General features: G+C 40.0%; 1 protein-coding gene across 1 annotated transcript in view; it reads right to left on the bottom strand.

The window, feature by feature from the left end:
* Positions 1-27,137, bottom strand: part of LOC144610852 (chondroitin sulfate proteoglycan 4-like) — a 91,470-nt gene that overhangs the window by 33,320 nt on the left and 31,013 nt on the right. Inside the window, exons 3-5 of the mRNA XM_078429823.1 lie at positions 14,795-14,890; positions 12,092-12,255; positions 4,387-7,932 (exon numbers count right to left, since the gene is read on the bottom strand). Of these exons, the coding sequence (XP_078285949.1) occupies positions 4,387-7,932; positions 12,092-12,255; positions 14,795-14,890 (3,806 nt within the window). The remainder of the gene's footprint in view (positions 1-4,386; positions 7,933-12,091; positions 12,256-14,794; positions 14,891-27,137) is intronic.

Here is a 27,137-nt window from a genome sequence, read left to right as displayed (position 1 = left end):
TCAGAGGGGTCGACTACTCACTGAGACACAACTGACACTAAATACAATAAAACATTCCGTTTCACACAATGATGAAATCAAGATAGGATAGGACATGAATGTGCTCACTCTGTCAGCTTCCCACACAGACATCTGAGACACTTGAGCTTCTCTCTCTGTATTTACTAACATCCCGACTCTCCTGAATGCATCAAGGACACTATGCTGGACACAATGTTTAAGCGATCAAACGTTGCACAAATTCATTGGACAAGCAAAGATTCACGAGGAGGTGATCATTGATTTTCGTACTGTGAAGTCTACAATTCCTCTGATCAATACAGATAATTTAACTCTAAGTTAGTCAAAAAACTCTAAGTTAGTTGAGCCTTTTTTTAAATCTGAAAGGGAGTTTAAGATAATAAAAATGTAAAGGCTATAAAGGACGCAGAAGCATCAATCCAGGCCTGAGTATATACTCAGTTTAATTTAGTTTATTATTGTCACGTGTACCAAAGTACAGTGAAAGCTTATATTTTTGTTGCATGCTATCCAGTCAAAGATAAGACCACAATCAAGCCATCCACAGTATATAGAAAAATTTGCGGAATAGAAATTCTGTGGGATAAAATTCTGGGTCAAGGACATTGATTCACCTGAATTTGTTGTGGGGGGGAGGAGGATCTAATCTCCTAAAAATCTTCTACAATGCCTAAGTCAGCTGGGAACAGGTACCGGAGACATGGATGTCAGTACCATCAAAGCAAGAAGGACACAAGGTGGGGTCTTAGCCCATATCTGCAGTTCCTTCCTATACCTTCCAACACAAAACCTATGCCCTGGCAGTGTCCTCAATACACTCAGGTGACAGAGAAAGGAAAATGTTAGCGGAGTGAGGGAGCTAAAGTGTCTCAGTATCTACATGAGAAGTTGCCAGAGTGAGGATTTGTGTCGCAGTGTGTAATTGGCAAAGGATGATAGCAAACAATTCATTATTTATTGGTTTAATTGGAGACGCAAGGACAAAGAGAGGATTCAATTTAACTTGTTAATTAATTAACCTGGATCAACAGACTGAAGTATAATTAATTAATGTTGATAAAATTCAGACAAAGTGCCAGGAATATGAATGAGAGAGTTAGGTAATTACTTATTTGATTGACAAGAACACAAGAACTGCTCAGTGGGAATGTTAAATGTGAAGCGGAGTAGAAAATAAGGAATAGGAACTGAAAATTTTAATTCTTCTATATGTTGATTGGTTTCTATCAGGAAAGGAATGTGTAGGAATCCTCACATCACCCAAATGATGCCAGGAGAGGCAGGCAGGAGTCCCCTGTGGCAATTCCCCACTCAAACAAATTACTGAAGGGGAAGTGCCAGCAGTCTAAAGAACATTATGGTGGATAAATCCCCAGGGCTGACCAAGTGCATCTTCAGACCTTGTTGGAAACTAAGGAAGAAATTGTTAGGGCCCTGGCAGAGATATTTTCACCATCGTTAGCCACAGGGGAGGTATCAGAAGAGTGCAGAGTGGCTAATCTTGGACTGCTATTTAAGAAGTGGTGCAAGGACAAGCCAGGGAACTCCAGGCAGATGAGCCTGACATCAGCGGTGAGTAAGGTACTGGAAGTTTGGTAGTGGAGGGTTGTCTGCTTTTCTGTTACCAAGGGAGGATTTGGAATGCTGTGCAGTCTGGTCACCTTGATTTAGAAAAGATGTATTTTAGCTGGAAAAGGTGCAGACAAGATTCACCAGGATGTTACCAGGACTCGAGGGCTTGAGATATAAGAAGAGACTTATAGGGTTAGCCTTTTTCCCCTGGAATGCAAGAGGCTAAGGGGTGACATAGAGGTACACATAATCCTGAGAGGCATAGATAAGGTAAATGGTCACAGTCTTGTCCCCAAGGAGAACAGTTCAGAACTAGACGGCATATATTTAAGGTGAGAATAGAAATATTTAAAATAAACCTCAGGGGCAACTTCTTCAACTATATGACCATGCATAAAGGAAACAGGTTGCCAGGGGAAACTGTAGGGGCAGCTACAATGGAGACTTTTTAAATACATTTAGACAGGTACAGGGATGGGAAAGGTTTAGAGAAATGTGTGTCAAACCAGATAAATCGAATTAGCTCAGTTACAACACCTGGGACAGTGGTGCAGAAAGTCCAAGGCATGCATATCCCTGAAGATCTGTCCTGGACCCAGCACATTGATGCAATCATAAAGAAAGTCAATCAACACCTCTACTTCCTGAGAAGATTGTGTAGATTTAGTATGTCAACAAATGCTCTCTTGAACGTACAGTAGAGAGAACTTTACAATTCTCTCTATTGCATCACGGCCTGGTTCGGCAACTCTAACGCTCAGGATTGAAGAACATTACAAAAAGAGGTGAACACTGCCCAGTCCATTATGGGTACTGACCTCCCCACCATCGAAGGGATCTACAGGAGGCACTGTCTCAAAAAAGCAGCCAGCATCATCAGAGACCCACACCACCCTGGCCCCACTCTCATTTCATTTGTGTCATTGAGAAGAAGGCATAGGAGCCTGAAAATTGTAAAGTTCGGGTTCATGAGCAGCCTCTTCCCAACAACCAGCAGGGTATTAAACACTACAACTTCCAATTAAGCTCCGAACCACATAGACTAGGGGAGGCATCGTTTTTGTCTTTGCACTTTTATTGATAGTTGATTATTATTGAAACGTCACCCATTCTTTCTCTCCAGAGATGATGTCTGTCCCGCTGAGTTACTCCAGCATTTTGTGTCTATCTTAAGAATTTCATTGTTCCCTTGCGTGACATATGACAGCAAAACACTTGACAAGTTGGGCCAAGGGTATTTCTGTGCAGTATAACTCAATGACATTCCAGTGGTGCATGACTCTATGACATGGGCAGTATTTTATAATATTCATACAACATTAGAACTCTGAAATGGTTTATATAATATAATTGAAATTAATGTAATGATTTATAACAACAAACCACTTTATCAACCTATAAATTATTTTTGTAGTGTGGTCACTGTTGTATCCACTTGTCCACAATAAAATATTGCAAGACAGGAAGCCTTTGAGACTGGGATAACTCTCCAGCTGTTCTTCAAATAGTGCAAATAGTGCATTGGAATCTCTACCATCTGATGATTTAAGTAAAGCTCAGTACAACGCTACCTCGGTGATACACATATTGTCAGCATCATGGCATCCTTCAGTATGCTGTCGGGCTCAGGTCTTTCAACTGACCTAAACTGGCACTTCACCAGCTCATTCATTAGTCAACTTTACATGAGAATATTGGCTCCAGTAATCAAATTAGTTGACGATAATCAACCAAATGGAGAGGTAAAATTAAATGGCCAAGTCGAATACTTTGTTTCCGAAACTAAAACAAATCTTTGGATGCATTTAATACAGTGATGTAAGCACAAGAAAGTACAGATCTCTTCCAAACTGCAGGAGACTGTCAGCCTCAGGATTGCCTGCTGACTGGTACTGTTTAATTTATTGGCACCCTCAGGCCTTCCTCTATCATTTAAACAGGATGCAATTTAAAATATTTCTTAAAGACTTTGAAAATAACTATAGGTTAGGAGTTTTGGTAATAAACTACTCTCCAACCAACCATTGATCCGAAGCAGATGTAGCTAATTAGATCCATGTGGTGGTAACTATTCAATTAGAAAAAAATCCAAGCAAATAATGCTGACTTTCTCTGCCGCTAATTAGCTCTGTTTCTTTCAGAGTTGATTAGAGCAGCCTGCAGGATGTGGCTATCTACTCACATCTAGATGCACAAGCGTATAACTATTGGAACATTGCATTTTTTAATAACTAGCAATTTATTAGAAATGTGATCCCTGTCTACAATAGCAGCACTTACTAGCAATAAACTAAGTGGCTCAGCCCAGGCCTTGAGATCTAGAATAGCGACATTTTCACAAATGTTCATGGAGCTATTTATTTCATGTTCATTAGTTGAAGGAGCAGAATTAGGCCATTCGGCCCATCAAGTCTACTCCACCATTTAATCATGGCTAATTTCTCTTTCCCTCTCAATCCCATTCTCCTGCCTTCTCCCCATAACCCCTAACACCTGCACTAATCAAGAATCTATCAATCTCCATCTTAAAAATATCCACTGAAGGTGTCCATAGCCTTCAGTGGCAATGAATTCCAGATTCACCACCCTCTGACTAAATAAATTGCTCCTCATCTCCTTTCTTATGGTAATTGCAATTTGTTAATTTTAACATAAATGTCAGTATCTGATTGAAAAGAATCAAAATAACATGTTCGAGGGTTCCACTCTAACCCCATCGGACCTTAATGTAAATTGGTCTAGTTAGGAGAAAACTGAAGGCACTGAAGTAACACACAGCTAGGTTGGACTTACAAGAAGTTGTTCATTCAGAATTTTCTTCGCTCCTCCTTGGTCTACAAAGATTTTCTTATTGTGGACCACGATTGGCGGGTGCTGGTGACTTTCCATAAAGATCAAAATGGGAAAAGTTCCCTCTACTTTAATCTCTTTCACTTCAACTGTAAAATTAAAGAAATCCCTTGAATGTCTGCTGTTGTCGTGGTGATAAACTACTTGGTCAGTGTTTATATGTTTTTGTGAGAAAGTCAAATTTGGTTCACTATTCACGAGAATCTTTCCATGTTTAGGGGGATCTGTTACTTGATATCTTATTTCGTCTTCACTCCAAATGTCCATATTAGTCTCCACATTAAGAAAATAGCCATGGATATTTGACTCTTGTCCTTGCTGAATCAAAAATATGGAGTTATTGACTGTTTCCAAATAAGGTTCCAATGCATGAACTTCCAGTACAGCTGCAGTTTGATGAACACCATCAGAGACTTGTAGCTGGAACTTTCCTTGGTGCGCACCATGATGTTTAAATAATACACGCTTCATTTCCATGTCGTCCTGACTGAAGCGGGAGAGTTCATGGGCAGTGTCATCTGCGGAGACAATATTACCATTGGAGATCCCCCACTTAGTGTAAATCAATTGGGAATCATCAAAATCTGAATCTGCATCATGAAAACAAAGTTCTGCTGTGGTTAGTAAGTGTTGTCCATTCAGGGTCACGTTAAAAGTCTTATTCATCACTCGAACAGGTGGCTGATCATTTATTGGTGTTATATAGATATTCAATGTACCAAGAATCACATTTGGCTCAGGTCCAGCATGTTCAAACTGTTCCACAACAACAAAACTAATCTTGTCTTTCAGTGTTTCAGTGTCATCGTGCTCATACATCAACCGCTCTTGGAGAATGTCATCATTGGTAAAGATTGTGACAGGTTCCTTGGTGCCAGGATGTGTGATCAGTTTGCCATGCTGAGGACCCTGTGTAACGTTATATACAAAAGCAGTGGTGCTCTGACCCACGGTGAAAAGTTGATCCTTAGTTATGGTTTGTGTACCACCTTCCACCACAACCAATGGCCTACTCATCAAAATGGGCACATCAGGATCAATGCCAATTAATATTGGATAAGTATATATGGGAGAGTGCTGGTCTCCAACAAAAACCTGAAACTGGAAACTATCTTGGGTTTCTTCAGTGTTTCTGACAGTGGCCACATAAGTGAGTCCTTCTTGCTTTAAATCCTCCTGAGTGAAGGTGGACCCTGCTCTTAGTTCCTCATCCACCACCATTAACTTTCCTTTATCAGGTGACTTTAGAATCACATACCTGAACAGGTTAGCAGGGATTGAATGCCCTTCTATTGCAGCCTCAAGTTCATTGTGTGTAATCTTCCCTCGTCTTACATTATTTAACTCATTCGGAGATATTCTGAGCAGTGTTATTTTGGCGCTCTTTATTTTTATTAAAAATCCATTATTTTCAAGAACTTGCTTTCCAATTGTCACTGAAAACGTAAGTTTCTCAGTAATGTCTTCCGTATGAAACTCTGGATCTGTGCTGACGTATCGAAGGTGACCCTGTTCTATATCATGCTGATGGAATGCCATTACTGCTTTCCACTCCCCAGTAATATCCGGTTTCTGGACCTCACCATAACGTAATGGCCCAGTAATGTTATACAAGACATCCACCTTCTGCTTGAATGCTTTTGACTCCACGGACAGATTGCTGATGGTGATTAGACTCATACCTCCTTGTGGGAGAATTAGACCAGTGTTCTTGCCCATTTTCACTTCAGGTTTCAGGGCCACAATTCTCAAGGGAGTTACATCACTTATTCTTTCTCCGTCATTGACCTGAAGCAACAATTGGGACAATTTAGCCCCATTGTGGACATAGCGTATATTTCCTGCTTTAAGATTCTGACATGAAAATTCTCTAATTCTCTGATTGGGATTTCTTACATCTTCAACATAGCCTTGATCTTCGCTATTAACTACAATGATCTTTAATTCAGCACAAACATTGTCGGTATCTATGGGCAGAATGATATCTGGACTAAGGGGTTTCCAGGTATTTTGAAGAATCATCATGAGATTCCCATTCGGGAAGGTTAGTTCTGGCGCATCATTGACTGGGATGATGTTTACATTTAAAATATACTGTTGACCCTGCTTTAAGCAATGAGGGATCTCTTGCTTGCTATGAATGGATACTTCAAAGATTATCTGATCAAGTAACTCTTCAGATCCATCATGATGATATTTAATATGGTGACTGATCACATCCAACAAAGTAAATGCTTTTCTACCTTTTGCACCTGGGATATTTAGTTCCAAGTGTCCGTGTCTACCATCCTGAGTTATCTTGAAAACTACCTGGGAATGCCTTATTCCAATTCTGTGCAGATTAATAGTGGGGTTGATGTGTTTCATCTTCAAGGTGGAACTTCCAGCTTCTTTTACAGCCAATGTTGTCAGATCTAATAGTCTTGTAAAATTATTGAATATTTGCGACATGTTTTTGGTGATCAAACATGGTGGATTGCTCTTTAGAATCCCCCTAAAACTTCGAATGGGTACAGGTGAAACCTCACCTTCTAGCCTGTTTTCAACTTCTTCCATCCCCTTGCTCTCTTCATCATTGCATTCAGTGCCAATAGCTCGAGTGACTAATGCATTGGACAAGTTTATCTGATCTGAGTTTACTTGTATGTTCTGAATACAACCAATGAATGAGCCAGATATTGTTCTTTCTGCCAACACATAGGTGGGACCATGTTTAATTAATTCAGAAGATGTTTTGTTGTCTATTCCACCAATGAAGAGATACCCTTGGAGACCCAGATATGCCTTCTTATTATTAATTAGTTGCTTCTGAGATAATTTATCATCTACTGTAAGTTGCACATAATTTATATTGAAAACTAGGTGAACATTGTGCCATTTTCCATCACTGACAAAATTAGTATTGTCCAGTACAATAATTCCATTTCCATCATCAATTAAGACACGAAGATGACCATCTGCAATTTCTACGGCAATAAAATGTGTTTGCCATCCTGCATGGTAAAGTAGAGGAGCCTGCAAAACCTGTGTCTTCACAGAGCACTCAAACCTTCTTTCTTCTTTTGTAGACCAGCTTGGAAAGGAAATAAAGGATCTTGGACCTAGAAAGTTAGCAGGATAATTGTGCCCCGCTGTGATTACATTGCTACATCCATGGTCTACGTTGTCCTCAGGGTGGGCGATGAATGAGGATAAGATGTTACGATCATTAAACTCTGCCCTGGAAATACAACCTCTGAACATGGTGGATGTCCTTGATACATCAGGGATCTTTGCCTCTCCTGGTCCACCCAAATACAAGCCATAATTAACTTGCAGCTTATTAAAATAGTCAGGCACTTCCACAGCAGTGGTGAAGAGTCCATCGATACTCAAGGTTAGAGCCTTGTTCTCATGAACAAGATAAACATCATGCCAGGCAAGATTGTGAAGCTTCAGACCTGTCCGAGAAATCAAAACCACTTCTTCAGATCCAAGTTGAAATTTCACCTGAAAAATAAAAAAAGTCCTAAATTACTTTTGATGGAAATTGGTAACAACAGAATTGGTAGCAACGTGAATGCTCTGTTCCACCAGAGTGTGTATCCCCTGAAGTAACAGTTCTGCAGTGGAGGGGACTGGAGCTACAGGGAGCCCCCAATACACTGAATGGGAAGTTCAACAGAGAGAGCTCCAAATATGAGTTGTTAGTGTTGGTCGGAAAAGCAGAGACTGACCTAAAATGAAAGAAATGGCTAGGGATAGGCAAAATCCCATTAATGTTCAAGTGTACTGATGTTCAAGTGACTACACATGGGCCTCCATTAAGCCAGGTATTTTGCGCTGAGTATCTCAGTTTCAGTAGCATTTGTTCAATGCACATACAAAAAAATGTGGATAATCCGCTATCTGACCATTTGGAAATCTGGATAGTTTGAATTCTGGCTCTTTGGGTAATGTCTGCCACCCACTGGCTTCCACGTTCCCTTCCACTCTCCAGGGCCCCAAACTTCCACTCTGTGTGGCCCTGGTTCCCTCACTCCCATTCAACATACTGGAGCCTCGTTTCCCATGCTCCCTCTAAATATACAGGGTTCACTCTGGAAAATTTATCATAATTACATGTAACATCTAAATAAAAGTAAATTGTAAAATGTTTATGTGTATTAATTAAAAAAATAATTTTCACTAGTCTGAAAAATCTGGTGGTCTGGCAGCACTTAAATAATAATAATAATAATAATAATAATATATTCCTTTATTTGTCCCACACCGGGGAAATTTGCAAACTGTTGCATAAATCCCAAACGTGTCAGATTATCGGAGTTTTACTGTAAAACAATAGAATTTAGGTCAAATTTCTTAAGACGTTGACTCCTTATGATTATTTCTTTATCAACTGTTTCTTTATCCTCATTTATCTCATTGCCTAAATTATATTTGGAAACCCTGGTTCACCAGGTGGATAATCTTCCAGTAAAACTTCATACAGGACAATTTGTAAGCATCATCTGTGTTCCCAAAGCATAAATCAGGATGCCTGTAAATATGCTCTCTGTTTTAACTCTAGTTGAACATTAAATATAAATAATTACTAATGTGGTTAAACAGTTTATTCCATATATGGTAACTGTGGTTTATGTTCCCCAGCCTAGGTACCAATGAGCAAAGTGGGGTTTGACTGGCTGCTGCAGACATTGCTTGCAGAGGAAGTTCCAACTTTCCATTCATTTCCTCTCTAATACATAACATATCTGACCCAGTAAAGATGGTTTAGAGTAGAAAAAAAAGATCTTTCCAGAGTTAACCTTTGAAAGATGAAGTTAGTGATAGTAATCCCGGAAATACTTCCTACATTCTAATAATCTCTGCCCATTAGTGATTTGGGCTAGATTCACAGTAGTACATGTCCATTATGTTCTTTACCAAAATTTGAGATATCTGATCAAAGACCCAGACTCTGTACCTGAACGTCACAGCTGCGATGTACAGGAAGTCCCTTCCTATTTTCCCAGTCGATAGCTTAAATGGGACTTATTTTCAGCAGTTATTGTGTTTATTTGAGGATATTTCAATGTTTCTTTGTCCATGACTGGTTTACTTGTTCATTTGATCATCTTGCTTGGTTGCTTTGCAATATTTCCACATACCTTTTCATGGCTACACCCCAGTGTGGTCCCTTGGCACTTTGTGGAGCTAAAATCTCATGAAAGCTATCTTTTACCAGTTGTCATGATTGGAAACTTTGTCCCTGAGCACTCAGGGCTTGACTTATGCTGGTCATTTGTTTAACTCTGCTGTCCACTTTTCATGATACTGAGTTAACTCCTTCACTGTAGGCATGTGCACTGCAAACACCAGTCTTCAATGCAGACAAGACCACATTGATCAATGTGTGATCCATGCGACTGACAAAAACAACACAGGGACACTGTATTTAGTCTAGGTTGGGTGTGGACCATATAAACTTGAAAAATGGCTCTGTTCATATAAATATCGTCTCTTAACATGTCTGATGTAATATTTACCTCTTGCTAACTTGACTTGTGTACACACCGAATGGAACATTATAAGGCAAAACACATCTAATTAAGAAGATGAACTAAGGAACATAAAATATTCAGAGAGGGGAGATTCTTGAACTTTTCTTAACATTTTTGTCGTCTGGGAAAATCTTTTTTGAGAGACTAACTCACTTTGGAAGGGATCCATAGATCAAGTTATATAAATATCCTAAGGAACAAACACATTTAATAGACTAAATAACTTTTCTTGATTAATGATTCCTTACATTCTGTAAATAATCAATAGACAATAGACAAAAGGTGCAGGAGTAGGCCATTCGGCCCTTCGAGCCAGCACCACCATTCAATGTGATCATGGCTGATCATTCTCAATCAGTACCCCGTTCCTGCCTTCTCCCCATATCCCCTGACTCCGCTATCCTTAAGAGCCCTATCTAGCTCTCTCTCTTTAATGCATTCAGAGAATTGGCCTCCACTGCCTTCTGAGGCAGAGAATTCCACAGATTTACAACTCTCTGACTGAAAAAGTTTTTCTTCACATCTGTTCTAAATGGCCTACCCCTTATTCTTAAACTGTGGCCCCTGGTTCTGGACTCCCCCAACATTGGGAACATGTTTCCTGCCTCTAACGTGTCCAACCCCTTAATAATCTTATATGTTTCGATAAGATCCCCTCTCATCCTTCTGAATTCCAGTGTATACAAGCCTAGTCGCTCCAGTCTTTCAACATATGACAGTCCTGCCATTTTGGGAATTAACCTAGTAAACCTACGCTGCACGCCCTCAATAGCAAGAATATCCTTCCTCAAATCTGGAGACCAAAACTGCACACAGTACTCCAGGTGCAGTCTCACTAGGGCCCTGTACAACTGCAGAAGGACCTCTTTGCTCCTATCCACATCTGGAATTCCCTTGGACATCCAACTTTGCCATTACAAACTCAATTATGATTATAGGTGAGGATGTTGAGATGAGCGAGCGGGAGGAACCCTGAGCATATCCAATATTTTTATTGATTTGTTGACAGAATGTTGGTATCACTAGCAAGGATGACATTTATTGCTCACCCCTACTTGCCCACGTGAAAGTGGTCATGAGCCATTTGTTTAACTGCTCTGATCCTTTTGTTGAAGATACCATTTGGTATGGAATTCTTGGCTAGATCCAATGATGATGAATGAGGTGATATATTTCCTTCAGGATGGAGTGTGACTTGGAGGGGAAGCTGCAAATAATGGTATGATGTTGTGCTCATATACTGCCTGGCCTTATCCCTCTTGGTAATGACGATCAGGTGTTTAGGAGGTGCTATCAAAGTAGCTTGAGTGAATGACTGTTATGTATTTTGGAGGTGGCACACACTGCAGGTACTCTGCTGGTGGTGGAGAGAATGAAGATGTAGTGCCAAAATGTCCTGCTTTGTCTTAAATTGTAGTGTGTTTTTCAATTGAGTTGTGAATGCTGCAAACAAAAAATGTGCCATATTAGTGGAGGATCCTGGATTACCTTTAAAGGACAGAATAATAAAATATGTTTGTGTATAGGGAGGACTCAAGGTGCTTACTTTTCCTTTGATCCTACATAGTCAATTATCTTGTGGTATAAAACAAACTTCTGGGGGAACTCAGTGGATCAGGCAAAAGGGGTTTGGGTCTGGACCCTGCCTCAGGACTGAGTGTGTGGAGGGAAGTGGGCCAGTATAAAGAGGTGAGAGGTAGGAGTGAGATGGGCTACTAAGTCGGGGATAAGGGGAACTAGATAAGGGGTGGGCAGATGGAGTCAGGTAGGAGGAATAGGATAAGAAGAGTAGGCCAAGAGAGGAGAAATCCAGATAGATAGGCATGGGTGCTGAGCAGACTGAACCAGTTGGGAAGGGTGCCAAACCAGGGTAATAGGGATGGGGTGGGGGGGGTGCAGGAACTAGTCAGATGAGAAAGTGACACAGGGGGTGTGGGTTACCTGAAATTGAAAACTTCAATGCTCAGTTCATTGGCTATGGACAATCCAGGTGGAATATAATGCTTATTCTGCAGGATATTTCTCAACGTGTGACAAACTATTGCCAGAAAGGGCCTCATCTAAAAGACCAAAATTGTATTTTACACCTGTTGACCACCTTGGATTTACCCAGTGTAATACCCTACCTGTATTTCTCCAGCATGTAGTTCCATCAGTAGGTAATCACTGTGGCCTGCAGCCAAGAAGAGAATCCCGCTGTGTTTACTAGTCAGGAACTTCATGGAGAGTCTACTGAAGGTAAATGACTCAAGCTCTCTCACTTGCACATAGCCATCTCCAAAGAAAGACACTGCAACAAATAGTAAGATATATCAGTCAATGTGAGGACAGATAGAGCAGTAGTAAATAGACAGGTCAGGCATAGCAAGTACAATGATTCAAGCGCAATGTTCTTTTTGCTAACTTTCTCCCAGCTACATCTTTCTAAGATCTTAATTCTTTATTTGTGTTAGTCTTGAAAATACTAATTATTTTTGCTCAAAATGTCATTATTCTCAGTGAGATTTTATACAATAATTCAACCACTGGATTTATCATTGTGACGTGTTTTGTTTTCCAATTTACCCTTCTGCTGCCAAAGAACGTTGATTAGGAATATATCTATTCCCTCTCCTTCATTCAATGATGCTCAGATTAGTTCCAATGCTGTGTCTCTATGGCCACTTTGATCAGGGAATTCTGTAAAGGTTAAGGAACATACTTGGGATTTTCAAGTTCTGCTTGATTCTGGCTCCCACATGTGAAGCTGCTGAGTGTGAGAAACTCTTTCCAGCAGTATTCCAGCACAGCTCTCCCACCATTTCAATGGTGACTACACTCCAAATGTGCTTCATCGGATGGAGACTGCATGGAAATTCTGAGGTTATGGAGGATGCTATTTCAATTGAAATTCCCTCCGTAAATGCAAAGGAGAAAGTGAGCAATAACATTTGGGCTGGAAAAGAAACACACCCTGACAGTGTAAGGGAAGAGAGCTTCGAAACGAAATGTGCAAGTGAGGGAATGTCAATGAAAATAGGCGATTGGTGAGTGAGGTGCATGTTTATAATCTACGGTAGATGAGAGTATATTTTCTATCCATACTATCTATAATCTATAACCTAAATTGCTAAAAACAGGCCCCATCCCTTTACACGGAAAAAACCTCTGTGACTTGGCTGCAGTCTGGTTTCGTCAGTTTGTATAGAGCAGGAGCACTGAGTGAGTACAGTGCTGTTTTATGGTGGGTCCAACAGAATGACTCACTCTTTCCTGAGTAATTCTAGCAACCCTCAGATTATTTTCTTCTCTGACAGAATGTCTAAAATCCAAATTTAGTTATTGGGCAGCAGTTCCTTTAGAGTACGATCCAAGCCCATCACAAAGCCCTTCTTGAGAATAGCAGGCACACTGCCCGTGACTGGTCTTTAGTTCTGTGTTTTATAGCAAGTGATTTTCAGTTACTCAAAGAAGCCCTGCTTACAGCTGCAGCAACAAGCTACAACACAAACCGTGCTGCTTTCTAAAGCAAATGTGCATCAAAGAATATCCATCAACAGTGCCCTTTTGAAATACAAGGGCAACCTTTACAGAAGTAAAGTTAGTTCCGGGAAGAGCATTTGACATTTCAACTGCGTAAAATTAAAAATGCAGTTTTCAATGTAGTTTAGCCTTCCGCTGTACTTAACATTGATGGGGAAATCCTGCTATTTTTAGGATTAGCTTTTGGAGTAGAATAATAGTAAGCCAGTATCTGGTGCCCCTAATTTTCTCCCCCCTCCTCCTGAAGATGCTGACAATCCATCTCTTGTTAGTTTGGGCACATTTTAATATGATCAGATGACTACTCCACATTACCAATCCAGGTGATTAATTGTAGCTAGTTATTTGACCATGAAAGGCCCTGAAAATGGTGTCATAGATGAATAGAGTGATGAAGAAAGCTTTGGTATGCTGTCCTTCATCAGTAAAAGCATCGAGTACAAAATTCGGGATACTATGTTGCAGTTGTACAAGATGTTGATGAGTCCATACTTAGCATATTGTGTTGAGTTTTGGTCACTCTGTTATAGGAAAGATGCCATTAACCCGAAAGAGTTTAGAGAAGATTTATGAGGTTGTTGCCAGGATTCAAAGAGCTGAGTTATAGGGAGAGGTTGAGCGGGCTGGGACTTACTTCCTTGGAATGTAGAATACTGAGGGGTGATATTATACAGGTGTATTAAATCATGAGGGGAATAGAGTGAATGCTCAAATTCTTGGGCCAGGATTGGGGAATCAAGAACTAGAGGGCATTGATTTAAGGTGAGAGGGAAAAAAACGAACAGAAACCTGACAGAACTTCACAGAAATTTATAAAATTATGAGAGGCATAGATTAAGCATTTAGGCAGAATCTTTTTACAAGGTGGAAATATCATATACGAGTGGGCATAGTTTTAAGGTGCGAGGGGTAAAGTTTAAAGGAGATGTACAAAGTGTGTTTTTTATACAGATAGTGGTGAGTACTGGAACTTGCTGCTGAGGGAGGTGATAGAAGCAGCTATGCCATCAATGTTTCTGAGGCATTTAGACAGACACAAGAACAGACAGGACATAGATGAATATGCACCATGGGCAGGCAGATAGGATTAGTTAGATTGTCATCATGGTCAGCACTGAAAGGGTGGGCCGATGGGCCTGTTCCTGTGGTGTGCTGTTCTGTATCCTACATAAGATGGTCCTCCCTCCTGCTCGTAATAATGATCCAAAATGTTTATTTTCACATAAAATGTATAGAGATGTACATTGGGTGAGAACTAGACTGGCTGAATAGTGCCTTAAGACAATGAATTGCCTGAAGAAACGCACCACCCAGGCTCGTGCAGACATAAGAGTGGACACTTGGACCAGGTACAGAAGGGCTGACAGACAACACAAAAATATTCCCCAGCATGTCAACATCTGCTGGAAAGAGAACGAGAAAGTTAAGCAGGTTAACATGAAGACAGCCAAATCTGCCAAAATACAAAGCCTTGGAAATCTCTTGTAAAATAGTTTGGATTCCTTAAGGATTGTAACTTTGAGCTTTATGTTAAGACATACATTTCAGTCCTGGAAGAGATTATGCTTTTAGTTCACTCATGGTGACCTGCCTTTGTTAGAGCTGTGCAATAGAACCAATGCTTATCGGAACGAGGGACAGTAAAAGTTAACTTTGTCCATTTGATCCTTGCCAAGCAGGAATGAATCAAGACTCACAAACCCAATTCACAAGGCATCCTTAAGAATTTCAATGTGAACCAGATTTGAGCGCAAAACTCAAAGGTTTCTGTTTAATACATTATGCTAATCATTCTCCCCATCCACCCACGAGCTTTCTTAAATTAAGGCACCACACAAAATGTCATTCCTGTTTCCCACAGTGGGAATAGAATATCCATCTGTCCCCATAAACACGCTGTGAACACGGACTGTTTATTGTATCCAATGTATATTTTTAAACAGAAACTTAAAAGTACTGGACAGCTGTTTAATTAATTATTCCAAACTTTGTCCATGATATTCTTGTGGGTACTTCTTATTTTACAATTAACTTCCTTATGGGACACATTTGTGGCTTGTTCTGAATGTCATAAAATTCTGATAATTAATAGTTTACATTGTGAATAGCTTTTTTTTTTACAACAGTCTGAATTGCTTGTTGAGAATAACAGGTGGATCCAAGTCAGAATGAAAAAAATTAAAGGAGATTGGGTTCATGTTGAGGGGAGAATTGCAGAGGAAACACATTCTCATTCAGAAATGGACACTTTAACAGAGATTGGGAAGTTAATATATGAAAACAAAATTCTAGGCATGGAAGAGCAATGACGAAGAATGTACAACAAGCGAGTCTGTAATTGAGCAGACTGAGGCTGTGAAGGGATATGTAAACAAGACATTGCTAGAAAGTTGGTTTGCCATAAGAAAATACGGGGAAACACAACCCATTTGCCCCGTCGTCACCCTGCTTGAGATTAGATCTCAATTTACATTAATGTTCACTTAACACAACACTGCAACACCAGTCTAAAGAAGGATCCTGACCTGAAACGTCACCCATCCTCCAGAGATGCTGCCTGACCCTCTGAGTTACTCCAGCACTTTGCATCTATCTTTGGTATAAACCAGCATCTGCAGTTCTTTATTTCTCCAGTCTACTCATTCATGGTCTCTCTTTGGCTAAGTGTCATGATACATGGTAGGGTTTAATCCATATCAATCAGTATCAGGACAGGTGGTGCATTATTATCTGTTGGATAGTTTGAATTTGCTTCTGAAAATGAAATATGAGGCAAATCCTGAGTGGAGAATTCAGGAGTGGATTAAAGCAAAGTGTTGCTTTTATACAAATGCAAGGTGTGCTGACATCAGGTGTTTCCAGCACTTGCACACACGCTGAGCTAACTTTTCAGCATCAACCAGAAACAGCTGAAATCTCATAACCTTTTCATAAAAGCTTTTCAAAGAAACCCTGTAAAAGTGTCAATAAATATTCATATGTATAATTGGTTAACAATTTCAGCAGTAGAGAGATAGTATAGGAAAGGATGTTTTTGATATATTATCAGCGTGGAGCTGCGGGATCTTTGCTCATGACAGACAATTCAACTCAAGTCGGTACACCCAGTAAATCACAAAGGAGGGTTGAGGTGGGCTGTGGAAATGTGGCAATGAGATGCTGGTGATAAATCAAAGACTATTCGACCCGCTGGAAAAAATGCAGCTGGAGCAGCAATTGAACAAAATGTGTTGGAGAATGTCGGCCAACTTCGACTCTGAAACAAGGCAACTCTGACTGTGCACACATTTAGCCAGAAGAGTCATTGTACTTGTATGTGAAACTGAAAGCTGAATGTGTGCTCAGTTCAGGATTTTATTTTAAACACATCAAACACCATCCGCCAAGGTGGATTAGTAAGTTAACACAACCCTCATTGTGACACCGAAGTATAACTGTACATTGAATGGTTTCCACCACCACCTCTGAAACTCTGAGCCATTGGTGAAGGAGCCAGATCAACTGACTCAGGCAAAGGGCCCTCAGCAAAGGGAGCATCAGTCCTGGGCTAGTGGTCAATGGACTATCAGTATCAGTATAGGGCATTGACAAAGTGACATCAGTCAAGGGGCATCAATATAGGGCAATGGTAAAGGGCATCAGTCAAGGGGCATCAATAAAGGGGTATCTGTAAAGGGGCATTAGACATCAGGCATTAATATAGGGCATCAGTAAAGGAGCATCAGTAAAGGGGCATCAGACATGCAGTAGAACATCAGTAAAATATATTAGTCATGCGTCGTGTCATCTGTTTAATTATGTCACGTTCTTTACTACAAATCAGGTAGAGTAGAGCAGAGTTACGCTGTTATTCAGTAGCTTGGAGGAATGATCCAGCAACACATGTTCAAATTCAACCACAGCTGCTGGATTTTTGGATGGGCAATGAAACTTGGAACCTTAAAAAAAAAGCTCGCATCAACATGGTGAGAATGTAACTTCTGAATTGTCAAAGGAACCCCATCTGGTTCACTATTGTCCACCATCGTGAGTAAGGGAAATCTGCCATCCTTACCCCAATCTGTGCTCAATGTAGTAAATTACACCCTCTAAAATTGTTTGTTAAACCTTCAGTTCTGGAGCAATAAATGTAGGTCTGGCTTGCTCACCCATATTCTGCAAACAAAACCAAAATTCCCACCCCCAATGACCGTACCTCATGGAAAATGCTCATATTGTGAAATTGGCAGATAACTGATGTAAGTCTGTTCTTGATTTTAATGTTTCCTGCTATGAATTACTTAGCGAAAGGTGATATTCAATAGAATTAAAATAGCAATTTCAGCAAATAGATTCTATACATTTTTTTGCATAAAATTAGACATAGGACAGTAAAAATGCCTTTTTACTAATGGAAATTTTGTTAATAAATGTTTTGTTCTTTTAAGTTGCCCTAACGTTCATTTTAAATGCTTTCAAACTGGTTTGCTTCCAGAGTTCCTACAGAACGGGTTGCTAAGTTTGCTGGATGCAATAGAATCATTGGTATCTTTCCCTTCATGGTTGTCAGGATAATTCAGAATATGGGACCTTGGTTTATATGTTGCTCCACTCTGTACTGATTGCAATATTCTGGAATAAACAAGTTAATCCTCCCTCTCCTGTTCCTGGTCTGATATCATTTATCTTAAAATCCATTGTACTGGAGATAGTCTCTGATCAAAATATAATTTACAAGACGTAATAAAAAATAAAAGGACATTCGTTTTTAAAATCCTGTTTGTAAATGAAAATTGTTGTAAGACAAACAATAAAGAACCTACTTTTACATGTACAATGTTCAAAACCATGCTTTCTGCTTTCTTACGGTAAATATTAATTTTGGAGTGCTATCTTTCACGAACAACAAGTGGTATATGACCAAATACACTGAAGGATGGATTAATACCTTTGTAATTAAAAATCATGGTTGTTAACCATGCAACAAAATAGTCATCATTCGGGGAGCTATTGACTTAGGAAGAATGTTAGAATGTTCCTCCTAAACAGAACCAATACTTAAATTGTTATACTGACCAAATTGTTACTTATCTTTTTTCCCCTACTAAGAGTACTAGGGGAAGGCACTTGGAAAATAAGCAACAAAAACATGATTTTAAACGATACATTTGTTAAGTATAGAAGTGCAATTGAGCCCTGGAGGAGCCTTTTTTTAAAAAAAATTGGAGCTTCTAAACAAATGAGTTATTTTATCCAACTAAATCATAAATCAGTTATTTTTAACAGATCTCCAACTTATCAGCACATAAGGATTCTTTCCTACTGTTAGTCTCAACTGGAAGCCAGACTAATTAGTAACAGATCTAAGGAAAGTATGCATCATGCCACCCTCACACTCATTCTGCAGTAGCATAGGGACTGGAGTTAAGGAATGGCCCTCCCAACATACGGTTACAATAAAGGGAAGCAAAACGTTGTGAGGAATGTTGTCAGCAAGAGTGGAAACACTTTAAGCTCCTCAACCACTGACTGAGCTCATGTGGCCCAACATGCCTGTTCTCCTCCTTTGTATGATGAACAGTGAAGGCAAGCTGAAATCAAATTGATCTGAAAGAAAGAGCAAACACCTACTGTCGTTCACTGTAATTTCTCATTTTAAGACATCATTAAATGTTCAGATGGGACATGTAAATGAGAATGAATTTCAGTATAGATGAAGTGTGAGGTGGTATATCTAGGTGACAGAAATATGAAGTCCAGTTAAAGAACGGGGAAGTTAACAAGGAATCTAGGAGCACAACTTACAGATCAGTAAACGCAGCAATGTATATTAACAAGCCCATCAAAATTCAAACACTGGAGTTAACACAAAAATATATATAATTTGCACATCTTTTAAGGTCTTTTGTTAAAGCATATACAACGCACCACATAGTTCTGGTTTTCATTCCAAAAAAAAGGAGTGGGGAAGTCAGTGGAGAAGGTGCAAAACCTATTTGCAAGGATGACCCTGGACTGAGAGTTTATCACAACCATTACAAACTCACCAGACTGTGGCTCTCTCCTCATTAAATAAAAGATAAGCTAAAAGGTAACTGTCAGAAGACCTTATGAAGAGGTTTAAAAGATAGATAATGAGACATTTCAACTTGTGGAAATATCTGAAACAATGGTGAGAAAATGTTAAATCGTCATGAATGAATCTAATCGAAATTTTTGCTGAAAGGTTTCTAACCAAAGAACATTTAGAATGTTGATTTTTCTGCACATGGAGCTATTGAGGAAACAACAGGGATACATTGAAAGGGAAGCTAAGTAAGAATATCAGGGAGAACGGAAAGAAAGATATATTAACATAATGAAATGAACTCTAGCTGGTTCATCCAAATTGCCTTTGTGGTATAAATTCTAAGCACCTGAACATCAAAAACATTATTTTATTAGTGCTCTGACATTGGATAATTTCACCCTGGTAGACTTCACATCCTCATCCGACACAATCTTCTGTTTTGTTACACTCTCCTTATTGCACAAAACCCAGTTCTCTCCTTCACACTTGCATCAGTTTTCTCACTTTAGCCACTAAACGCATCTAAAGCCACTAAAACGCATCTACTTCTGCGTGATTTGTCCTGCCTTCGTGAAGAATGGTAAAATTGTTAAAGCTGTAGATTCAAATGGAATGTGGAGCATTTCTGCAGAGCTACCAAGGAAAATGAAGTTAATTAATTCAGATTATCAGATATGATTGTGTCCTTATCATGGAAATTGACCCTTTAACTAAAACATAACAATACAACGATATTGAAGAAGGGTCTTGACCCGAAACACACCCATTTCTTCTCTCCAGAGATGCTGCCTATCCCCCTGAGTTACTCCAGCATTTTGTATCTATTTGCAATACAGCTCTGGATTGCATTAGGGAAAACGTGCAATTATAATTCAAAATCGGACTTCAATGAAGATCAATAAAAGAGGACTCCAATGTTGATCACAAGAAGAGAACCAAGAGCAGGAGTAGCTATTTAGCCTCTCAAGCCTATTTCACTTTTCATTGAGATTGTGGCTAAATCAAAATTGCTGCTACCAGCTTGTTCCCTCCATATTCCTTAACTCTCAGCCTTAAATATATTCAATGGTGCTACTTCGACTACTCTCTGGGTTGATGGAGAATTCCCAAAAAATCATTATGCTCTCTGAAAGTTTCTCCTCATTTCCATCTTAAAAACCACCGGGTGGTGCCAGCCATGGCTGCCTCGCCAATAATCTGTGTGTCCTTCCTTCTTTGTGTTTTAATAGTATGTGTTAAATGTATGTTTTTAATGTTCTTTAGATTGTTTTATATGGGGGGGGTGGGGGAAACTTTTTCTAATCTCTTACCTCGACGGAGATGCGATTTTTTCCCGTTTTGTATCTCCATCCACACTGGGGCCTAACATCGAAGAGTTGGCGGTCTTTGCTGGAGACCGATTTCGAGAGCACCACCATGGGTGCCTACAACACTTTAACATCGCGGAGTCATTGATCCCTTGGCCAGGGATCGACCTCGGAATTCCGACCGTGGGTGCTTGCGGACTTAACATCATGGAGCCCGCGGTCTCTGGTCAGAGACCGACTTCGGGAACTCCAAGCCGCAGGAATTTCAACTGCCCCGACTTGGGAGTTTCGATCGCCCCGATGCAGGAGCTTCAACCGCTGGCTGCGGGAGTTTTGATCGCCCCAACGGATGGTTCGACTACCTCGGCCGCGGAAGAATAAAGAGGAAGAAGCTTGGACTTTTTTACCTTCCATCACAGTGAGGAATGTGGGGAATCCGCTGTGGTGGATGTTTATGTTAACTTTTATGTAATTGTGTATCTTGTTGCTTTTTTTTTCGTATGGCTGTATGGTAATTCACATATCACTGTACCTTAATTGGTACATGTGACAATAAAAGCCCTTTGAAACCTTTGAAATGGGATGCACCTTACTCTGAGTTCTAAATTCTCCTCACAAGGTAGAAACATCCTCTCAGCATCCACTCTGTCAGTACCTCTCAGAATCTTGTATGTTTTGAACAGACCACAATTGTTTTCTAAACTCTAATGTGCATGGTCCAATCTGTTCTATGTTTCCACAATCTTGGAATCATCTATGAACTTTCTCAGCATTGCTTCCAATGCCAGTTCTCATTTATATCTTGTACAGGTGCAGCCAGTTTTCAATTCTTTTATAGTTCCTCCTGTTTGCAAAATATCCAATAATTATTTATAATTATAATTCTTTATAATTCTTTATAATTTCTTGCTGTTCTACATGCAAACAATATTGTCTCTCATTTCCAAGGGCTCCCAGATTCCTCTGTAGAACTGCATTCTGGAGACTCTTTTCATTTAAGCAATATTTTGATGTTTCTTCTTCCTACTTTTTTTGTTTATTTTTTCATATTATCCTCCAACATTGAGCTACAATGTTAAAGCCATAGTGAAGAGCTTTAGTTTCTTACTCTTTAAAGAGAGAGACAAGGGTAGACTTTGGACCGCTGGAAAATGATGCAGGAGAAGCGATAATGGGGAATAAACAAATGGCAGATGAACTGTATAAATGTTTTACATCATTCTTCACATTGCAAGACATCAGTCAAGTGCCTGAAATTCAAGAGAGTCAGGGGGCAGAAGTTAGTGGAGTGGCTATTACTAAGGAGAAGGTGCTTGGGAAACTGACCCGAAAGGGAATGGTAAGGAACTGGCCTCCATGGAGTAACATTGGACTCCACTAAAGGCCAGAAATATTGGACCTGTAACACTGAAAGGGACATAACTATGGGCCAGAAATATTGAGGATCTGTAACACTGGACCCCACCATGAATCAGCAAGAATGGACTCTGGTGTGATCATTACCACAGAATCTGCAGAGAGAGAAGGAATGAAACAGGAACCCACAGAAAGGACAAGAAAATACTTATTTAACTTTGCCCATTCTGTTCACTGTCCAACCAGGATATCAGTCACCATTTCCTGATGCCTTCTTTGTCCTGGGAGAGGCAAACATAAATCTCTTGGGAATTTAGAAAGAAGGTTAATTGCTTTCCTTTTCTGCGGGAGTCAAGCGCAGACCAGAAGACTGCATTTCCCATGGGTCTTTATAATCACAACATGCATCTTATGTTCTATGATGGAAAATGTAATCTGAGTTATTGTTGACATTTTCATTAAGAAAACTCGGGAACAATTTTTTAATTTAGTTCTTGTGCTATATTGATATTATAATTCTACTGAGAAATGAGAGTGGAATACAGTAGGTGGCTGATGCTATGGTGAACATTAAACGTCAATGACCAAAGACAAATCTTTACCCTAAAAATTTATACTCACCATCTGTTCCACTAGATTTTTCCAGAGGTTGACAACTGTCCAAGAACAAATGTTTTTCAGCATTCAACCTAATCTTTTGCCTTCCAAATGTTCATGGATACAGTTTCAATTAAATTATCTAATTGAATTTCATCTGTCCCACTGCACTGAATTATATGCCTGTTATATCCCTTTCATACTTCCAGAGATCCCCACAATTCTTGCTGCATGAGCCAGTTAGTTTTAGTTTTACTTGGGATAGGGAAGAACAGGATGGTGGTGGGGCAAGAGAAGATGAGTAATGGGTGAGAAAGGATGTAGCATTTTTTGTTGAAAACCCGAAGTTTGTATCCACCTGCTGCCTCTGGTGCTGCAAAATAGCTGGGATAGGTAATCAATAAACTGTAGGGAAGTGGGACGTTACAGGGACCGGGATTGAATTAGATATCACCGAAAATGGATTAATTACCAGAGGTTGTGGGTTGGTTAATCACAGGGTTCCAGTCATTCTCTGATAAGTTTGTTGGGTCTGGGAAAAACTTCTGATTCTGCTGGCATACGCATAAGCAATGAAGCAATACCTCATAAGTTTAACCTTCGATGTTGGAAGGGCTGGATCTATAAGAGGCTTTCTCCATGTCAGATAAGATGGTGAAACCCATCTTCTTAAAGAGCCTTCATCATTACTGACCTCTAAAGGGTAGTGTAGGAAAATAACTGCAGATGCTGGTACAAATCAAAGGTATTTATTCATAAAATGCTGGGAGTAACTCAGCAGGTCAGGCAGCATCTGAGGAGAGAAGGAATGGGTGACGTTTGAAGAAGGGTCTCAACCCGAAACGTCACCCATTCCTTCTCTCCTGAGATGCTGCCTGACCCGCTGAGTTACTCCAGCATTTTGTGAATAAAGACCTCTAAAGGGTGGCTCCTCCTCCTTCCAATTAAAACGGTGTACGCAATGTGGTTGGGTAGAGTTTGTGAAGTTAAAATGGTCCCCCTCACCCATCCCAACCCATCCATTTTGGAGGTAAATTTCCCTACTCATGCATTCACTCATCTCATAATCACTCATAACCATTTACAGACTGTCACAATTATTAGGGTGTGGAATTATTGGTTATATTCAGTCTGAAGTAGGCATGAACTAATGGATACACTATGGTGAACACTGCCCAAACCATTATGGATACTAACCTCCTCACCATCGAAGGGATCTACAAGAGTTGCTGCCTCAAAAAGACAGCCAACATCATCAGAGACCCACACAACCCTGACCACACTCTCTTTTCACTCCTGCCATCGAAAAGAAGGTACAGGAGCCTGAAAACTGAAACGCCCAGGTTCAGGAGCAGCTTCTTCCCTACAACCATCGAGCTATTAAACACCACAACCGCCAAATAGCTCCAAACTATATAGACTTGTAGACATTATTTTTGTACTATTTTTATCTATTAATTGGCTGTTTTTCTATATATACACTGAACTTTTTTTTGTTTATTATGGGTTTTACAGGGTACTATCTTTACATATCAGTTGTGCTGCTGCAAATAAGAATTTTATTGTTCCGTTTCAGGATATATGGCAATAAAACACTTGTCACTCTTGAGTCTTAATAATAATAATAATAATGCATTACATTTATATAGCGCTTTTCAAACACTCAAAGACGCTTTACAGGGATTACTAGAACATAGAGTAGAAAATAAATAGATAAATAAGTAAGCAAACAGAAAAAGGAGACAGAAGGTGAGGTGACCTTCAGTGGTTGAAGGCAGTGCTGAACAGGTGAGACTTCAGTGATGTTTTGAATGTGATGAGTGAGGAGGAGTCTCTGACGGTTTGGGGTAGTGAGTTCCAGAGGGTGGGAGCAGCGATGGAGAATGCCCTGTCCCCCCAGGATCTGAGTTTGGTCCGGATGGGGGGGGACAGAAGGTTGGCAGCAGCAGAGCGGAGTGTGCCTGTGGAGGAGGTCAGTCAGGTAGGATGGGGCCAGGTTATGGAGTGCTTTGTAGGTCATGAGGAGGATTTTGTACTGGATTCTCTGGGGGATGGGGAGCCAGTGGAGCTTGTAAAGGACGGGGGTGATATGGTCACGGATCGGGGAGTGGGTGAGTAGACGGGCAACGGAGTTTTGAATGTATTGAAGTTTACTGATGATTTTTGAGGGTGAGCCATAGAGGAGGCTGTTGCAATAGTCCAGACGGGAGGTGATGAAGGCGTGGATGAGGGTTTCTGCAGCTGTGGAGGAGAGGGATGGAGAGGGATGGAGAGGAGAGGTCTTGGCATGTGTAAGAGCTCTGCTCACACTCAGTCTGACAACGCCCTCAGATTCATGGACTGATTTATTTTTAATAATAGTCAAAGTCAGGCACAAAGATTTCCATTAAAACTCAGTTGTTAGTTACATTTATGTTATGTTTCCATTTATTTAATGTAACCACAGTGAGGAATCCCAGTGTTTTTCATGGAATCACACAACTAGCCAATTAGGATATATCTGTTCAATTACTCATGCTGACTATTCCAGTGCATTTTCTGTAAAATGAGTTCCCACATTTGTATTTGTGGAAACATTTTTTTCTAGTATTTTTAGCTGTGGATGGGAGTGAGGGATATACTGACTGGGTCACTGTGAAACGGTATGAAACAAGTTTAGCCTTTCATTGAAACTTGGAAAGGATGACTAACAAATACGTTAGTTTCCATGTGCTTAGTCAAACAGGATTTCATTTAAAAATAAATGACTAAAATATAATTATGCTAAAAATATGCAGAAACAAAACGCCTGAGAACTGGATTTGATCATAGGTTCATAAAGGTCAGAGTATAAGAGCATAAGAATGTAAGAATTAGAAGCAGAATCAGGTCATCCTGCTTCCTGTGTGTGCTCCACAAAAGTGTTTCAAGAAGATGGTTCCACCATCTTATCCTAAGGGTTGGGTCTATGGGAGGTGTGCTCTACCATTCATCACGATTAACACTGACCTTCTTCCTCAGCTCATTTTCTTGCATTATCCTTGTAACTCTTGATTCCCTTAATATCCAGAAATGTATTGATTTCTGCTTTGAATGAACTCAATAATTCAGTCTCCACTGTTGTTTGGGTGGGGAATTCCAAAAATTCTCTACCCTGTGCATTAAGAAATCCCCCCCCCCCCCCCCCATCTCAGTCCTAATCATGCTAACCTTATTCTGAGACTGGGACTGTTGGCCTTACACTCCTCAGTCAGTGAGAACCTTCACTGCATTCAGCCTGTTGAATCCTGCAAGAATATTCTGTTGCAATTACATCTCCTCTCATTGTTCCAAACTTCAAACAATACACACCTTGTCTACTCACTCTCACATGGTAAATTGACCGTCGCTGGAAACCAATCTTTTGCTGCACTATCCCTCTAGCAAATACTAACTTTCTTAGGTATTGAAGCCAAAATTGTAAACAATATTTCAGGGCATGGTCTCATTACAGGCCGAGACAACTTTGTAAGACTTTCTTGCTCAAATATTCCCATCTTCAAATCTCTTTACCAGTGGACCATCTAATTAGATACTTTAAGAAATGGAAAATTATCAAACAGATCCAGCAACTTCCTGGGTTGGAGCTGAGACACATTTCTGGAACAAGTGTGAAAATTGTTTTACACCATTTCTAAATTATACTAACCTTAAGTTGTTTTAATTATACAGCATACATAATTATTTACATTCCTTCTCTCCAGAGATGCTGCCTGACCCGCTAAGTTACTCCAGCATTTTGTGATGCCTTCATTATTTACATTGTCAAAGAAGGATTGGATCTGATGCAGCACACAGTATTGGAGCTCAGATTGCTTTAAGACCTATGAAAATAGTTGATATTCTCAGGCAGAGTTATATGCTGCTGCTTTATGTTTCATGTCACAATTAAACATAAAGCAGTTGAAAGGTTTGCAGAAGCTGTATCTGCAAGTACCTAATATAACTGACTGGGTCTAGACACACAAAGCTGAGTAACTCAGCAGGGCAGGCAACATCTCTGGAGAGAAGGAATGGGTGACGTTTCAAGGGTCTCTTCAAGGGTCTCAGCCCGAAAGGTCACCCATTTCTTCTCTCCAGAGATGCTGCCTGTCCGAGTTACTCCAGTTGAGTTACTCCAGCTTTTTGTGTCTATCTTTGGTTTAAACCAGCATCTGCAGTTCCTTCTTACACATTACTGGCTGGGTTACAGGGGTCTATGGTGCCTGTATATTTGAACTATGTCGCTAGATTTTGCTCTATGCACAGTACAATAAAATGTCTTGCATTCCTATAGCACCTTACATATATTCAGTACATTCTAAGGCACATGAACTTTAATGA

The sequence above is a fragment of the Rhinoraja longicauda genome, chromosome 38 (assembly GCF_053455715.1).
Source record: "Rhinoraja longicauda isolate Sanriku21f chromosome 38, sRhiLon1.1, whole genome shotgun sequence".
Taxonomy (NCBI): Eukaryota; Metazoa; Chordata; class Chondrichthyes; order Rajiformes; family Arhynchobatidae; genus Rhinoraja; species Rhinoraja longicauda.
Note: the sequence above shows the minus strand (reverse complement) of the source record. Positions and strands in the feature narration are given on the sequence as shown.